Source organism: Polyodon spathula, chromosome 21 (assembly GCF_017654505.1).
Source record: "Polyodon spathula isolate WHYD16114869_AA chromosome 21, ASM1765450v1, whole genome shotgun sequence".
NCBI classification, from domain to species: Eukaryota; Metazoa; Chordata; class Actinopteri; order Acipenseriformes; family Polyodontidae; genus Polyodon; species Polyodon spathula.
Window position 1 is genome coordinate 23,884,026 of NC_054554.1, and position 17,953 is coordinate 23,901,978.

At 38.8% G+C, this 17,953-nt stretch overlaps 1 protein-coding gene across 1 annotated transcript in view; it reads left to right on the plus strand.

Moving 5' to 3' along the window:
- The window catches only part of tbcd (tubulin folding cofactor D), a 127,163-nt gene that overhangs the window by 49,659 nt on the left and 59,551 nt on the right, over positions 1 to 17,953 (plus strand). Inside the window, exons 15-17 of the mRNA XM_041222121.1 lie at positions 3,281 to 3,437; positions 13,887 to 13,944; positions 16,672 to 16,701. Of these exons, the coding sequence (XP_041078055.1) occupies positions 3,281 to 3,437; positions 13,887 to 13,944; positions 16,672 to 16,701 (245 nt within the window). The remainder of the gene's footprint in view (positions 1 to 3,280; positions 3,438 to 13,886; positions 13,945 to 16,671; positions 16,702 to 17,953) is intronic.

The window sequence follows — 17,953 nt, forward strand, 5'->3', positions numbered from 1 at the left end:
ATGATCCTGTCTTCTCTCGTCCTCCAGGCTTTCTGTACAGCTCCAGTTGCCAGCACTTTTAGTATGAGACTAGAGCACAAGTGATTGGACTGCAGCATTTTTCACTACATGTGGCAAAACAGTAAAGCACAGTGCTTCTGGGTGAATATTAAGGCAAGTCCCAACTTGCCAAAACACCAGGCTACGTTTATGTCTCATTGCAGCAAATAACCAGTCTTCTAATAACTGTTTATCCTAAGTTATAGGAAGTCTTCGTGTGAATGGGAAGAGTGGGTGTTGGGAAAATGCAGACCCCAGAAAACAGGTTCTTTAAACTCTTGGTGTTAACGGAGGGTTGCATTTCTTTTATAACAATAATTTGTATACATTTTGGAATGTCCAATTATTATTCAACCTGGCTGACCCCTGCAACCCCCGATTTAACTTGAAAGAAATGTAGACGAGCACTTGCGTCCTCTGCCTTGAAGCCATATTCAGAACTTACAGTGTCAGAGGACCATGCAGTTTTGAATTGCGTACAGACTGGCTTGCAAGTGCACAGGGGCCGCTGGTGTGCAGTGAGCCAAGAACTCCCCAGCTGACATAACCCCTGCCCAGGCAGTGCTTGGCCAATTCTGCGCTGCCCCCTGGGAACTCCCATCCACGGCCGGCAGTGGCATAGCTTGGATTCGAACTGGCAATCTCCAAGCTATAGGGAGCATCCTGCACTCCGGGTGGAATGCCTTTACCGAGTGCTCCACTCGGGAACCCAGGGTTGCATTCCTAACAGTTTTTTCCAATAATAATGGTAAAAAAAAAAAAAAAAGACTTGCCCTAAGCGGACTTTGCCTTTTTGTTACCTGAGGCATGTCTGCAGCCTTTCTCATCTCACAGCAGGGTTTAAAGATTGAAGGCTCCATTTATTTAGACAGAAAGATTTATTGGTTTTCAGGTTGCGTTGGAAGCCAATTTCTGGGTAATAAAAATAAAGTACTTCAGAATTAACCAAGATTTTTCTTATTGAACAACACTAAATTCTATTGGGCCTGCTTCTGTCAGTCAAAATTGATTTTATTTTTATTTTGTAATCTTTTATTTCTGCTTGTTTTTTGTGTATAATAGTAATTATTGATTCTTATCTGCACTTCACCACTGCATTTGGGGCTTTAGCACGGGTGTTGTGAGGAAGACTGTGAAGTTTCTCTAGTCTTGCTTGCTCCATTGTGGTATATGAACAATACTACTGCTCTTTAGATGGTATGGTACAAGATGACCATGAACAATGAGATATTCAGTGGTTTCAACAGGAAGTCACCACAGAACAACACAGTAGGCCCCATGTTTCCAAGGCAGAAGACTGATTTGGAGACTGCTTGAATTGTTCTGAATAAAAAACTTGAGGCTTACGCGAGGTAAGGTTGACCTGACGCACCAGGCTGTTGAAGCCTCCCTTATCTTTAGATCACGCCATTTACTTGATGCTGTCTTCTCGCCTGAAGGCAATTCAAGCAGGAGATTCCTGAACTATTCTCCTTCAGCCTGTTACACAGCTTTTAGTGTCTGAGCTGTGGAGAATTTGGAGACTCACATTATTGTAGTATAGTTATAAGGCAACCTATTGTGTTGCTGACCTTTTCACAAGGGCAGGAACTTGGGGGACAATCATTTTTAAGCCTGTACCCAAAGCAGCATTGTACCTTGGATCTTGAAAGCGGAAAGTAAAAGAGAAGCCAATTGGAGTCACATGTACTGCAGATTGCTGTCTTGATCAAACATGTTTTTCAACTAAAACGCTGCTGTGGGGCACCTGTAACTTATTTCAACAATGCATTATATTTTTCAACCTCACCCAGGGAAGAACTTAAAAGAAATGCCAACTTAACCCAACCACTCCAGTGAACATTCTACTCTTTGAGGTCTGACTAACATAACGTGACTTTCAGCTTATGTATCAGGACAAATATACACTGAAAGTATACCGTATTATTATACCTTTCTAAACAGCTGAGAGTCAAGATTATTAAGAGAATAATGTTTTCACTCTGATGAAATATACCCTACGATTACCTAGTTTGAAAATAAAAAATAAGTTTTTATATACTCAAATATTTTTTGAAATGTCTCCTTAAGTGACCACCTACCTAAAAACTGTAAAAGTATCAGTTGTTGCCACAACCCTCTGGAACTAAGATCAAAAATACTGTGCGTGGTTTTCATTTTACACCAGGTGTGTAAGTGAAGAAGTTTGCTATCAGATCATGTCAACTCATCAACATTTTCTGTGAAAAATATTTTTTTCTTTTGGGTTGGTAAGCATTCTTGGTTATGTAAAGCAATTTTGTATGCTCTTCGATAATGCTGCATTTTTTAATCATGATAATCAAAACCGAAAGCTAAGATACAGGGTTAAATCTGCAAAATGGGAATGTGGTCTTTTGTATTTAACTTGTTCCAACAGTAAAAGTTTAAACACAGAGCAGCTGTAACGGCCTTGAAAGGTGTATTTGGAGTGAATGTGGTCAATATGCATTCTATATAATTCTTTAGAAATTTCCAAAGTTTGATATGAGCTGCTTGATAGGCAAAAGTACAGGTAGAGTTAATCTCAAACTTGTGTACAGTTCAACCATTTTATAAAAGTTGGTACTATTAGCATACTGCATTGGTCTACTTTACTGAATTCATTTTTCAATTAACCTACATAAAGGTTATCTACTGTGAGTCAATAAAGTAGTATTCAAAAAACAGCTGTTGTACATTTACTTAAATCAGTGTCTGAAAATGTGCATAAAGAAAAATGTTCACCCATGTTCAAAAAAAAGGTTTCTTCAGGTTACACAATTCTTCTTGTAGTTTGTCATACTGCTACAGTACCCGAGTCGTAGATGCTTTGCATTTGGCAAATTATTGATTTATTGTGCATTTGCTTACCCTAAGGTTATTTTCCTTGTAAACTCGGTTAAGACCAAGTAAACACGGATGTACAAATGAGAAAAATAAGCTGTGTTTGCTGGTGCAGTGAGCGAATTCTCAAACCTTCTAACTGAAAGCCTAGGTTTGCATCCGAGCCAAACGATAAATAGCTGCCTGAATGCTAATTTGATAATTAACTTTCAAAGCCAAAACATATTTTTACGATGAGTCCAAAATTAATGTACGGTTACTCGTTGGTTTAAATAATCTACTAATTTTCAATGACAATAAATTATATTATCATTTGTCTAAAATGCAAATGAACAAGAAGTTCACTAAAGCCCAGTCTTCATTGCAAGTCTAACAGTCCTGTATTCCTTCCACACAGTGGTCCCTGTAATTCTGAAGGCTCTGACTTATGATGAGAAGAGGGGTGCTTGCAGTGTGGGCTCCAATGTCCGAGACGCTGCCTGCTATGTGTGCTGGGCCTTTGCGCGTGCCTACGACCCACTGGAACTCAAGCCGTTTGTCACTCCCATAGCCTGGTAAGACTCCTTCGGGAAATCTTTAATTTTATTTTCGATGTCTTCATGATTTTCATGAATGAAATTAAATGTTTGCCTACTTGACTAGGGATGATTCGATATGACTCTCCTCATTGCGCTACAATGGACCCTACTACCCACGCAGCAATGAGCTCAGATGGACACCTGCAAGGCTGGCCTTTGTCCTGGTAGCTCGCTGACACTCGCGTTCTTGAGTGTTAAGAGGGATTTGGCTTGGTCGTGGGATTGGAGGTCAGCTATAGGGTTCCAATTAATGAACTGTCTTTATGAATACAGCCATTAGATCATTTTACCTCAGAAAATAATTTTACCTCAGAAATGTGCTGGCATTCTGCTTAAACAAACTACCCACAGATTTATGATGACTACAAAAGATTTAGAAGTGAGTAGTTTTTCGAGATTTACGATTATACTGTACAGTATAATCGTAAATCTCGAAAAACTACTCACTTCTAAATCTTTTGTAGTCATTTTTGTATTACTTTAGTATAAATACATGTTAATTTGGTTTCATACGTTGTTTTTTTCTGACTTTATGTGAACGAAAAGACACACATTTGCCCGTTTTCCCATTGGAAATAGTGATAATTTGAAATGTCACTGTCCTGGTCACAAAAGCAAAGTTTGTGGGGAATAATAGCCATTTTCTATACTTTTGAGGCATAAGCAATTAGGAAATAACACTTTCTACCCAGGAACAAAAAAAAAAAAAAAAAATTCTTACACGGTGAAATCAATAGAAATCGAGCAAGTTAGAACAACTACTTCATATGTCATTTTAAGCTAATTGCTCTTTTAAGAATTCAACATTTTTGTATATAGATACAAAACAGAGCCCTAAACTTATTTGTCACACGCCAAGTGCATTATTAAAGGCTGAGGTAGATACTGATATGGGATATTGATCTGAATCCCATTTGATTGCTATGACGCAAAACAGAAACATGTAATTGCTGATGTTGAAATGTTAACCTGCATCAAACAGTTAAAGCAGGTGCATTTTGAGTCAGGTGTTTTGCGTTCCTGTGGCCATACCTAATTACTTTATATTAATTTGGCATCCCAATGCAACAGTGCCTAACCTGTTTTCACCATGAATTGTCTACTGCTTCATTCCTGTACTCTGAATATCCTTAAGGAATCATTTCATGGAAATGGAAGTTTTGTCATGCTGGTTCAATGAATATGGCTGTAAAATTTCACAAAGCTATACAAAGTCTCAAGTATATGCGTTTCTATTCATATCAGAATTTGATTCCAAGAAACATCAAATACACAATGTTCACAACATAACGTGCTCCTCTTTAAAAGTGTGGGACTGGGTACCGTTCTGCAAGGTTGTGGCAGGCTGCAGGAAGATTAAAGTGTCTGTTGATTCTTGTGGGGAGTAGGATTTTGCCTCTCGTGAGCCCTGTTAACCATGACGCAGTGCAAGGAGTGTGTGCACTGAGGGTGTTCACGCCAGTTTCGTCTCCCCTCGGGTGCTGGGTTATTGTACTGAGAAAGTAAAAAAGGTCTAGGGCGTGGGTGCTGGGCTAAGCTACGAGCCAGGGATAGCTTGCCCCAGGCCAAGCTTGTTCGGCAGCACAAGCAGCTTCACTGCATGGCTGTGAGCTATGTCTCCTACACAGTTTAAATATTTGAGTTAACTTCCTTGTTCTTTTGCATTTAAATTATAATCTGTCCTTCTTTAAACCCTTGTGCTTTTATAAGACAAAAGTAAATTTAAAAAAAGATGGAGACAGCAAGACAGAAGGGAGGAAGAAAGAATGTAAATCAGTGACTTGTCAGCAATCCAGATTTAGCCGTCAAGACACAAGCTTTCTTCCCCTTGAAACCGGCTTGCTTCTGGTAGGCTGGCAGTGGCGTTTGGAAGCCTCCTCAGGGTGAGAGGAGCTGTACATTCCTTCAGCCAATTGCCAAGTAACACATAAAGATTGAGAGAGTCCTAGATGAGCAGACAGCCACAAACATAACATGCACTTCAGTTTTATATACAGTGTTATAGTTTCCAAGTCTGTTCGCACTTTTATAAGCAATGACAGGCAATAATACATTGGAAAAGACAGTCTTCCTATTCATTTCACGTGATGTTCTCTTTAAACTATTTGTTTTGTTTTTAATTTCAAATAGCCATTGTATAATTGCAATATAGCAAAGCATGGTAGGTAAACTATAATAAATGAATAGTATGACCATGAAAAAAAACTGCAAAATTACTGTGCTAAATTTGCCGTGGTAACGTTTCAGATATTTTAGGATTTTGTGTATTGTTTTTCTTTAGGTTGTTTAACGCTAACTATTGTTTATTCCAGTGGTACTCAACTCTGGCCCTCAAGATGCAATCCAGTCCAGGTTTTTACTCCAAGCAGGTTCTAATGTAGTTCATTGAAGCTGCTAAGAGGCAATTAACTAATTTTGGATCTTGTTGGAATAAAGACCAGGACTGGAGTAGATCTTGAGGGCCAGAGTTTAGTACCACTGGTTTATTCAGTAGGCCTATGCCTTAGAAAGTAAAAAAAATAAATAAACCTACCACCATGGCTTGGATAAAAAAAAAAAAAAAAAAATGCTGTATCTATTGCAGGCAAAAATGAAAGTGATGCAATATGTGTGGGCACCCATGACTGTAATAGGTACTTGGGTAATTACTTTTAATCTAGCAAGAAACTGCCTGTCTGCAAGTCTTAACATGCTGAAGTGTCTTAAAAGGCAACCTGACTTGTTCTTCCCACCCTCTGAAAGTTTCTCTCTGGGCGGACAAACCTATTGTCTTGAATTCTGAGAACACTGCAGTTTAAAAAACAAATCAAACGTATCTGTGCTGAAGTTTCGATTGAATTTGGTGCTTGCCAGTTTTCACGCTGGCTCTTGCATTGTTACATCAGATCTTGGCACATTGCAATTTAAAGCAGAAGAGGGTTTATTTCTAGACAGGTTATCTTGCTTCAAGAGTGAAGAAATTAGGGGTAGTACTGTGATGAGAACTGGAAGTTATGTAGCAGATTTGCTAAATCCGATTCAAAACCAAAACCACCTCTTCAAACCTTCAGTGAAAAATGATCTCATCTCTGGAGAGACCTTTGAATCCGCAGTGTAATGAGTTTGGTGGTATTGGCACAATTGACCATGGCTGCTAGAGAGAAGCCCAGCACCAGATGGGGGATGGTCAGTTCAGGATAGAGGTGAGGGCTTTTAGGGTAAGCTCTTTTTGCACCGGTTCTGTGCCAGTGACATTCTCCCATATCTTTCCTGAGCACCAGATATGTCCCATTCAAGCCCATGCGAGTCATATGTAAGACTGTATTTTTTTGTTTCTGCGGATTTCACAATTTTCCATAAAATTTACCCACTTCCGTTTCCTGGTTTATTTGGGATTTGCCTGCTGTTCCTCAGAAAAACAGATTCATTTGCTTACCGACAGTAATGAATATAGACATTAAAAAGGGGAGGAAGGTTGTTAAGGTCAAGGACTTCCTCCCAAGTGTAAATGTGTTTATTTGGCTTTGCGTGTACGCCTCATTGATTATTGCATGCAAGCACAGCCAATAGACTCATTTCTTTAAAATGCTGGTGGAGATAGCCACCTCATCCTTTTTTTGTGTGAGGAACACGCAAGGCTGTTGCCCAGCAAAATGGTTACTGTTTTCTGTGGCCACTCCATTTACATAACTGTTTCCAAAACAATACAGCTGCGGCCAAAGGTTTTGTATCACCCTATGGAACTAATTTAGCTTTATAGTCAAATGAAACTTGATGAATAATGTTAAGTTAACATATGGAATTACAAACTTGATGAATAATGTTACGTTAACATATGGAATTACATACCGCTTTGTAGTTTTCCATATACAGCTATGGTTAAAAGGTTTGAATCACCGGGGCCCGCAAGTGGCTCATCTAGCTAAAGCGGTGCTGCTGGGAGCACAGGATGAGTCACACAGCTTGGACAGTTCGTGTCCAGGCTGTGCAAAAAAGCTGAACTTGCTTGGGACACCGAGGGGGGCGTCACATTGGCTCTGATGCTCCCGGGGTGGGGGATAGGAAACCGGCAGGGATTGCTTCTCCTCACTGCACAACAGCGAACTGTACTGGCCAGACACCGAGCACAATCGGAGTGGATAAGAGGCAGGACTGTTTTCCGGGATCGGTAGCCTGCCCACCTCTGCTCTGGATTGTTTGATGTAAAAGTGATTCTGGCTTTAGGCTTGTGAGATCGGAGGAGACTCACACGCCCTCAGAATGTCTGTGCTGTGTGGGGACTCACTGTGGTGTCATAAAACATAACTGGACGTTCCAAATTGGGAGGAAATAAATGCAAATACAAATAAATAAATAAATAAATAAATAAGAAGTTTGAATTGCTTAGAATTTTAGGTTGAGACATAATAATAAGTAGTAAAAAATGTACATATACAGTTGTAGTTAAAAGTTTACATACCCCAATGGATATTTATAATTTATCTAAATTCCTTATAAACAAAGCATTGCAGGAAAAATCTTTTGAAGCAAAAGTTTTGCTTTTGTAGATGAGGAAAAAAGTTACATGTATTGGAACTAAATGTCCTTTGCCATTAGAGGAAAAACAGCGCTATAGAAGGATATTACCACCTCCATGCTTGACTGTAGGTATGGTGTTTTTCTTTGTACGCCTCACCAGACTTTCTCCAAATGTAACGACTGTCAGCGTGACCAAATTGTTTGGTTTTTTGTTTCATCACTCCACAAAACCTTTGACCAGAACTTGTATCCTTCATTCAAATGCTGTTTTTGCAAACTTTAAGCGATTGTCTTGCGACCATTGAGACAAGCACCCTGTATCTAAACTCGACCATATTCGTTCCCTTATTCAGAACTTTCAGATCAGTACTATGATTAAGAACTGCACACCACTCTCTTTGCTGGACCATTATAATTTTGCAATTCGCATTTTTCCCAAGGTCGAGCATTTATATCCCGATTACTTGCCCTTTCATCAACAGCAAAAAATTGGATTCCTACATTAATATTTCATCAGAAGCTAGAAAAAGACATTCAGATGTGGTCAGCTGTCATGGCCTGTCTATATTCTATGATGATTTCATTTCAGCACCTCACGACCTGGCTTTATTCACGGGCGCTTCATTTAAGGAATTCGAAGGTCTTTTAAACAATCAATGGTTTTCTGGTGCATGGCCACTAGAAATCGAAAACCTATCATCACAACTAAAATCCACAGCTCTTCTTGATAGGTACTCAATCGTCGCAGCAGCACATATATGGGGTCATCTTTGGTCAAAGAAACCAGTACTTTTATATTATCAATAAAAGCCGTCCCAGTTCACCTCTTATTATGGAATTACTGTGGCGGTTAATATGGATTTCAGTATCAAATAACTTTCTAATCCAAGTGCGGCATCTACCAGGCATTTATAATAATAAAGTTGATGCTCTTTCTAGTTTCCAGACTTTCAATCTGGTCCCTAAGCTCTGCCAACTCCAGCAGTGACACCCCAGTTCAACCAGTTATTTTTCAACTGAACCAAACTGTCAGCAGACTGCTCAATACAACACAAGCATCATGGCTACAACTCTCATGCTTTCATCACCCCTCTTATTTCGCTGGCTGGACCACCTATTGATTTTTCTGTTCGTAAAGCAGGATTAATCCTACTCCATTCAGCCAGGACTGGATCATGGCTTTCGTAGTACACACTAAGGATTTTCTACATCCGCCACCAGCTACAATCAAATCCTATCCGTCGGTAATACAACACCAGTTTTGCTTGATGTCCATTGCTTCTCCAACTCTACCATCAATACCAGCTGTCCTCCTACTCCTGCGCGGAATCTCTAAGAGCTCTCTGGCCACTCCTTCTTGCCTGCCTATCTATAGAAATTCTTAGCAATTACATTTCAATTCTCTGTCAGTACTGCTTCTCTCCATTTCATTACTTAACAATGGAAACTATATTGTTGGGGTTTTTGAGATGTTCAGAATATCAGTTCCTTCCATTGCCAGCTTTCCTACTCTGGGTATTCGCTGCAGTGATCTCAAGCATATTCTAGATTCCCATTTTATTCTCTTCTCTTCAGCAAGAGCAATGCATTCTGCTTTCAGAAATTGACTGTCCTCTATGCCCATATGCTTTCATGCTGAAATATATTGCTGAACATAAACCCAAATCTCCTTCCGACCCCCTGTTCATCAGTGCAAGCGGGTCTGTCATATTAAGGCATTGGTTTTCTTCTCAGTTCTCCACTTCAGCAGCAAGAGCAAAGATTAACCCGCTTCTAATAATATATATATATATATATATATATATATATATATATATATATATATATATATATATATATATATATATATACATATATATATATATATATATATATATATATATATATATATATATATATATATATATATGTATGTGTGTATGTATATATATGTGTATATGTTTACATTTGTTCATCATCATCCGAAATAGCATCAGCCCATTGCAAGTATGTACTGTGGGAATGGGCGATCTGCCTGGGCCACTAAAGGTTTCCCCCTAAAACATAAAATCATTTTTATTTTATTATTTTATTTTCCTTTGCACTGTGTGGAGGGTCTTCACATAGTCACTAGGGTACAGTTTACTAACCCCTTTGTCACGTTAAGTGTTTTCTTTCCTTCTTGTGTTAAATGTTTTCTCTCTTTTTTCTTCTTTTCTATATGCATTGGCGGGTCTTCTTTTTCTTCTCATAAATGTCTTCAGCGCGGAGCCGGGGTCCATTCTTTGGGGGGGGTTAGTGATTCCACTTTCTCCAGCCCTTTAAGGGTCGCTTCATTTAACTTGTAGAGGAGGGTTCTTCATGAGTCAAAGGAGATCCCCGGCCAAACCCCTCCTTTTAGCTTGCATGATCCCTTGTGCCTCTTCGTATGTCTGGTCATCTCAGAGACTGTCCCCCCCTCCTGTTTGTCGGGTTCCTCAATGATGGAACCCACCTTCTAGGTGTTGGGCCTTCGAAGAGGCGGAGCCCTCTTTAATCTATGTGTTTGTATTACTTTATCTCTAACTTCTGTAGAATGCTCTTTGTTCTTCATTTTCCTTCAGATTCACAGTCTTAAAAATGATCCTTCAACAGTGGGGTTTTTATCCAGAAAATGTGACAGCAACTTTAATGGGTCACTGGTGGAGGCCAACGGTAAGGTAATTGTGTCCTCATTAGGGAAGTTTCTTTCATTGGTGCAAACTGGGAGCTTCCACAGCACAGGGGTTGAATACTTATGCAAGCAAGATATTTCAGTTTTTTATTTTTCTTAAAAATATTTCATAAAACCAGTGTCACCTTACAATAATTGATTTTGAGGTGAAGTGTTTTAAAATAAAATATCGAACAGAACGAGTGTACTATTTGTAATTCAGTAATCAGAGAGAATTGGTCAGGTGTGTGTGTGTGTGTGTGTGTGTGTATATGATGTTAAATAAAATGTCTAAATTTTTGTGCGCCTAATATTGTGTTTTATGGTCTCAATCCTAAAGCTATAGGTGATCCACAACTTTTGGCCATAGCTGTATAGATAGTGCAGAGTAATACGTTAGATGCTCAGTTGGCAGGTGCTTCTGTATCCAAGAGTAAACACAGTACTTATACTACCAGCTGAAAAGGACACAAAAAATATAAGTAATTAATTCCTCACCAAATCTATCAATAGCCCTGAACATTTTTTTATCAACACCTGTACCTATACCGACAAACACATATTTTTGCATTTCATAAAAATGCTATCTTTTAAATAACATGTATTTCCTCTCTGACTGATTGCAGTCATCTCTGTGTATATGAATACCTCCTAAAGGAACACTTCGCCTAAGGGAACACCCTTGTGTTGAAACTGATTTTTCCTATTGTAAATGCTGCAGCTAAAGGAACAGGAACTTTGCTTAAAAGAACACCTTTTTGGCACCGATAGCGATTCCTTCACAGCTGATACAGTACTGCTTGGTAAAAAAGCGACTTGTCATCACAAGTGTGTCTTGAGGTTTATTAAAACTTTCCAGAACCGCTGTCATATCATTGAATTGTTGTGTATTCTGATTTCCACGAGTGCACCTCATTGCTACAAAATGGCATGTAAACAAACGGCAAAATGCGCCACTGTTTCTCTTTAACACAAAATTTGAAATTGTTAGAGCTCTTGAAAAAACCTGAATCGGACACAAGTCGCCGAGCAGTTTGGTGTTTCCCATTCTGGTGAGTTGCTTCACCGTGCTGTTAAATAATGGGCATGTCTTGTATATTGCTGTTGCATTTTGTAACGTGTGTAGGGGTGCTGTGTTAATTTAATTTGACAGTTAGTTTATTAATGTTAAGTTAACCCAAAGTAAGACCCATTATTTTTTCTCTGCCATTGTGATAGCCCGAAGCACACCCCTCAGCTAATTTCATCGTACGTAGTGATTTAAGCTTTTGTATTGTGTTGTTTTGCTTTAGTTTTATTAACAATATTATTCCTTTACTCATTTATTATATTTTCATTCCATTCTGAGTGGTTCTTATTACACCTATTCCATTTGTTTTTAGTTTGATAAAGTGCTTTGGGTTCTGTGTCTTTTGAAAACTTAATTCAAAGTGGTAGATGGCTCTGGCTCTTATAAAGACATGTTCATTAATCTTGCCTATGTTACCTATGCTGTATATCTGTTGCAGGCAAGTGGAACGGATGAGCAGCGCCTGAGCTCATAGTTAAAGCACCATAACACTGACTTTTATATAAAAAAATAAAAGGTTTGTGATGACATTATTATAGACTTATAGACAAGAGAAACATATGTCTAAGCAGCAGGCTGGGCAGCCCTGGTGTTTTCCACAGGGCATATATAGTAGTTTAAGTGCAGGTAATCCTGGAGTGTTGATTTGACTGTCAATGCAAATTAACCGTGCACCCTATGAGACTTGAAAGCTGAAACGTGATGCAATCTCCTCAGCCCTGTCATCCTTCCCATGTAAGCACTCTGTGGCTCCAAGTGAACTCATTGTGATTTTGCACACTCCCATGACAATTAAAGCAGGTGGATGGAGACCACAGGCTTCAAAACTGAACTTGCCCTAAGCTTCCTGTTAAGTTGTTGATCTTTGCTAGAAAGAGGTTGGAGCTGTCGAGTGAGCCACCTGTCCCCTGTTCTGAATTGTTCAGGGTAGACCTGGAGGGCAATGAACTATGTAGTGCAATGTTATAACATGCTCAAAGACAAAGGAATAAAGAGAGAGAGAGAAAGAGAGAGTCAGTTTATTTTCTTCTGCTTGGAGTAGCCACAGTGTATTTACAATGTGCTCGTTGATAACACAAATGCCCCCATTCAAACTAACTGACTCACTCATGAACTTGCTTTTAGTACTTGCACGATTGAAATATTCAAACAAACTACAGTTCCCCATATGTATGGTAATTTAAAATGAGTGCGCACACACACATACGCAGGTCTTCATAGTGATGTAATAATAGTACAGTACCTAAAACAATACCTGTATTTGGTTAGAAGTGTCTGTAGGTTTGGAGTGTATGATAAAGGTTTGCCATGGTGTGTATGTGATGTAAAGAGCAATAAGGGTACCTCCTTTTTTATGTGGTCCCTAAACTAATAAATATATTGGATCGTTTTAATTATCTAAGTGGCGAATCTAAATACTGTGAGAAATAAAAAAAAAATCTGGTTTCATTTAGTATTAGTGGAGTCCAGGTAGAATTATCAACTGGATTGCATATCGTTGCAATTCATGAATTTAAGACATCGCAAATGCCAGTAAACTCAGACTTAAGGGTCTATAAAAAAACAACCATCAATGTTCAGTTCTGGGAATTTCAAGCTTAGTAAATAGACGCGTAATGGCTGGTTTCACAGCCCCTGAAATAGCATTAATCTTTCACTACAGTACCTTAACTAAAATAACATTGGGTGTGTGAAACCAACCAGGAAATTCTAATTTTGCTTTGTTTAACATTGTTTTGGTTCTCAATTTTCTCAAAGGAAAATGAAGAAGTATTTTTTTTTTTCAAAAGTTGTTTTTAGTATTGGCCTTTATATTTATAATGTTATTTAATTTAAACGTACATCCCTTTTGAGGTACCTTGGGGGTACAGGGGTTTATTTACTCAGTTTGCAGTTCTAAATTATTAAATACCAAATGACCACAATATCGAACCACCGAATGACTCCGATGTTCCGCGTTGGGTTTTATTCCTGACATACCGAATATGCTGTGTTAAACTTTCACCTGTGCTTACTAACCTCATTGATGTCAGGCTAATGGAGTGTTTGATTACCCCAGCAGGATAAGACACAAATTCTCCCTCTCCCTGGTGCTGGGAGGCAGCCCCAGGGTATCTGAATCCAGACTCCCACTGGCCATTAGTTGTTGTTCCTAACGGCTGATGGCTCTTTTGTTCTCTCTTTTCAGTGCCCTGGTGATAGCTGCTGTGTTTGATCGGGATGTCAATTGCAGAAGAGCTGCTTCTGTAAGTGCTCTCTTTTTCCTTGTCAAGCTCTGTAATATTCATTAAACAAACACTACTTGAAATGACAATTTTTGCAGTTATTCCTGTAACATAATTGAAAATGACTCAAAGGGGAAATCAAGGGAAACCAATGCATTAATGACGGCTCAATTAAACATATTCTTTGCTTTGTTTGTAATGAATAATGTGTTACCATTTTTTACTTTGCTTCTGGGAGATTTCTTCAGTGTAATATGGTATTAAATATTAATAACTTCCAGATAATTCAAAGTGTACCGAATATGCATCTACATTTTGAAAGAATATTTGAACCTGTGTTCTAGTATTAATAGTAATTGAGAAGTCAGATAATCGTAGATTTGAGATCCTGACAGGTGGTTTTTCTACAGTGTTTTTTGACTGTATTAAACAGTGGTGAAAATAATATAATGCAGCTCCAGCTAGGCCTTCCCCCAGGGGTGACTTAACATTACTACATGCAAAACAAGTACAGAGACATTAGGCTGTGAAAAACCTGGTTTATAAACGATATGGCTGTGGTATTACGGTTCGCTACACTAGATAATTAAAGTAGACACCACTGTGTCTACTCAAGCCAAACAGCTGAGCAGCGGCACCTTTGGCTTTCACCACACACGGAAGGCTTTAGTTGGTGAATTACAGTAGTTTTGATGGTCAAAGTGTTTGACCCTTTAATCATGCCCATCTTGCCCCAGCAACGCTCGCTTTGTTATTGTAGCCCCAGGCTGGGAACGAGTCCAGTTTTGAGGTCCAGCCCTGATTACAGTCACCACAAATGGGGCTACACTAATGGATAGGGCTACAGGTAGATCACAACCCCTCCTAATGTACACCGATCTACACACCATGGAAATCGTTTTGGGGATAATAGCCCATGTTTCTTTGAAGCATGAAATTCACTTTATATTTGAAACACAACGGTTTCAAAAAGGTTTGTCCTTTCATTATGTGTTTTGTGAAGTTATGGTCTGTTGTGTTTTACCTTTTGTTTTATTTTTACTGGGGGTGTAACTTTTGAAGACATTGAGAAAAACTTCTAGTGGAAACATTTGTCACAAAGACTTATACATGCACTTTACCTTGCAATTACTTAAGCTCCTCAGAGGGGCAATCAGTGACATGCTAGAAGTACAATTTGCAGTTCTCAAAGTATCACATGATGTACTTCTGGTGCCCAGTTCTTTTATTTATTTATTTACTTGTTTGTTTGTTTGTTTGTTTGTTTATTTGCAAGTCTCCATTGCCTGTGCTGGCTATGGTTTTACAAAATAAATACATATATCAAATGAACAAAGTGGAGAATAAACACAGAAAGGAATACTTAAATGAAAGAAACAGTACATTCTTTTACAGATGTAGATTGCACAAACTGCAGTGTGATTGACTGCCGAGAAAAGGCGAACAAAGATGTCAGTGCCCGAATACACAAGCAGCAACGCAATTTACTGCTGAGAAAAGACAAATTAAAACGTTCTTGCCCGATCTCGAATCATCCGTGACATACAGACAGCCATTTCAAATAAGCGTTATTAGCTTCCTGAGGAATTCAAAGAGAAGCTTTTACAATTTCAGCATTTCTAACAAACAGTACCAGCTTGGACAGATTGGAAATACTGATCAGACCCCAATGTCTTTCGACGTGACAAGCAGTACCACAGTTCACAAACAGGTGTGAGTAATCGCGACTGGAAATGAGAAGCAGCACATAAACTGTGTACTCTGTGTGATAGCAGACGGCTGCAAACTGCCTCCATAGCGTAATTGAGTTTGTATCTTTATGCATATTTATTTGATGTTTTTAGTTTTTTCCTTAAATTGAGGGTTTGAAATTTGGTCCAAATCTTAAATTCGAAGGAATAGAGTAGTTATAAAACAAAGAGTATACAAAAGCAAAAAAACAGTTTAACCTGACTACATAGTACCCCGTTTTTTCCCCCAATTTAGTATGCCCAATTATTATCTATGTCTTAGGCTCACCGCTCGCAACCCCCCCGCCGAATCGGGGAACGGAGGCTGGAGCACCCATCCTCCGAAACGTGCTCCAGCCAATCTGTTATTTTTCACACTGCGGCTCCACAGCAAGGCCACCAGACCTATAGTGCCGGAGGACAACACAGATCTGGCAGCTCCACTGCAGTACCACAGGCGTGAAACAGAGCATACGCAAAACCTGCCTAATGTACATATTGGTCCAACTTAAACTTAGAGGGTCCTTTTTTTAATCAAATTAAACACCTGCATTTTTATTGTCATTTGTTGATTGTCTAAAGAACTCAGATCTGAGGTAAAGGGCAATTAAATCTGTATCATGGAAGTTGTTTCACTTTGGAACTACTGTACTCAAGTATATTTGCAAGAACTTGAGTATTTATGTATTATTTTTTTTTCATGTGCATCAAACTAAATTATACAAATAATTTGGGCAATATTGCACAAGTAAGCCTTCACTGGATTTAATACACTTTGAAAAAAATAAGAATTTGGCAACAGACAAATGAATTTTTGAACCTCATATTGGTTCTACTAACGGTGAAACAACTTTTTGCCGTCGCTTTATAGGCAAAATTCCCATTTTATAAATTCTTGTCCTTTTTTTAAAGAATTGATTAGAACAGGATAAAAGCAGCCATAAGCCAGATGACCTCATATACTGATGCGGTTTGTTTTTTCTATCCTAATTCATTCATTTTCTGTCTCTTGTTTCAGGCTGCCTTCCAGGAGAATGTTGGGAGACAGGTGAGTAAACAATTAGCTTTCATTTCAGTCACCTGTGAAACTACTCAACAGACGTGCATGTACCACTTTCTTTACTCGAACCTTCCTGGACAGTCAAGAGGCTGACAGGGATACCATTCACAAGCTGCGGTCGAATATATAGTCACTTTGGTTCCACTAAATATTTTAACACTGTTGTGCAGTCTCTGCACGCACTAATACTTGTGACATTTGAAACACGATTAACATTATTCAGCATAAGTTACAGGAAGTGTCAGGTTGTGGGCATATACTGTCTATATGTCATTTTTACATGTATCTTGAATAGCACTTACCCAATTGTCATTAAACGGTATCCTGTTCTATATTATTCTGTACATGCTGTTGTAAGTAATGGTCATCAACTTCTTAGACATGCTGATAGCTCTGATTCTGAATGTATGGCCAAGGCAGGGATGTATGTTACTGACATACGTGTTTGACAAATCACTAAGATTTTTTTCAGGGCTGTGTAAGAGTCTTTGTGTTCTAGTAAGAGAATAATTACGTTTTTGTACCAGCAACAATTTTCTGGCACCTTGAGCCTACTGTCTCCCAATTCATGTCATCTCATGCAGCAGACAACCACATTCGTCAGGCTCTGCTCAAACATGACCGTCAGGGAAAGGCAACAGTGAAACCTAAGCTAGGTTTAGCAAGAGACCAATCACAAAATACATTGTTACATTATAAAATAAAACAAAATTGGCTCATTTATCACATGTGCTATCATCATAAGCTGCTGCAAGAGACATATTACATAAAGTATAAGTCCCCAACATTGAGACATTGACATATTACTGGTTCACTTGAGCTGGAAAGACCCTACTTCAGATTAAATAGATTTCCTGTCCACCCTGAACTTTGTGAAAACACACTGCCACTTTTTTACGACCTGTCTACCCGATTAGATTCGGCATCACCCTGAATTATGTTAAGATGAAAAGTTAATTGATCATATGAAGTGACATGTGATCCCAGTAGCACTAAAAGCACAATTGCAAATAATCTACCAGAAAGGCAAAGCACTAAAAGCATCTGAAAGACAGTGGGTGCATGAAGAGCAGATAGCAAGTACAGTCATGTAGGTAGGCTGTTCCAAGACATCGGTCATCAGTATCAGGAAAGACAAAACAAAGGGGAAGTTGTCGCCAAAAGAAACAGCTGTGGTGGCAAACAGAGAAAAGACAGCTAGAGAGGCTTAGAAGTATTAATGACTGATTGTGTTAACATC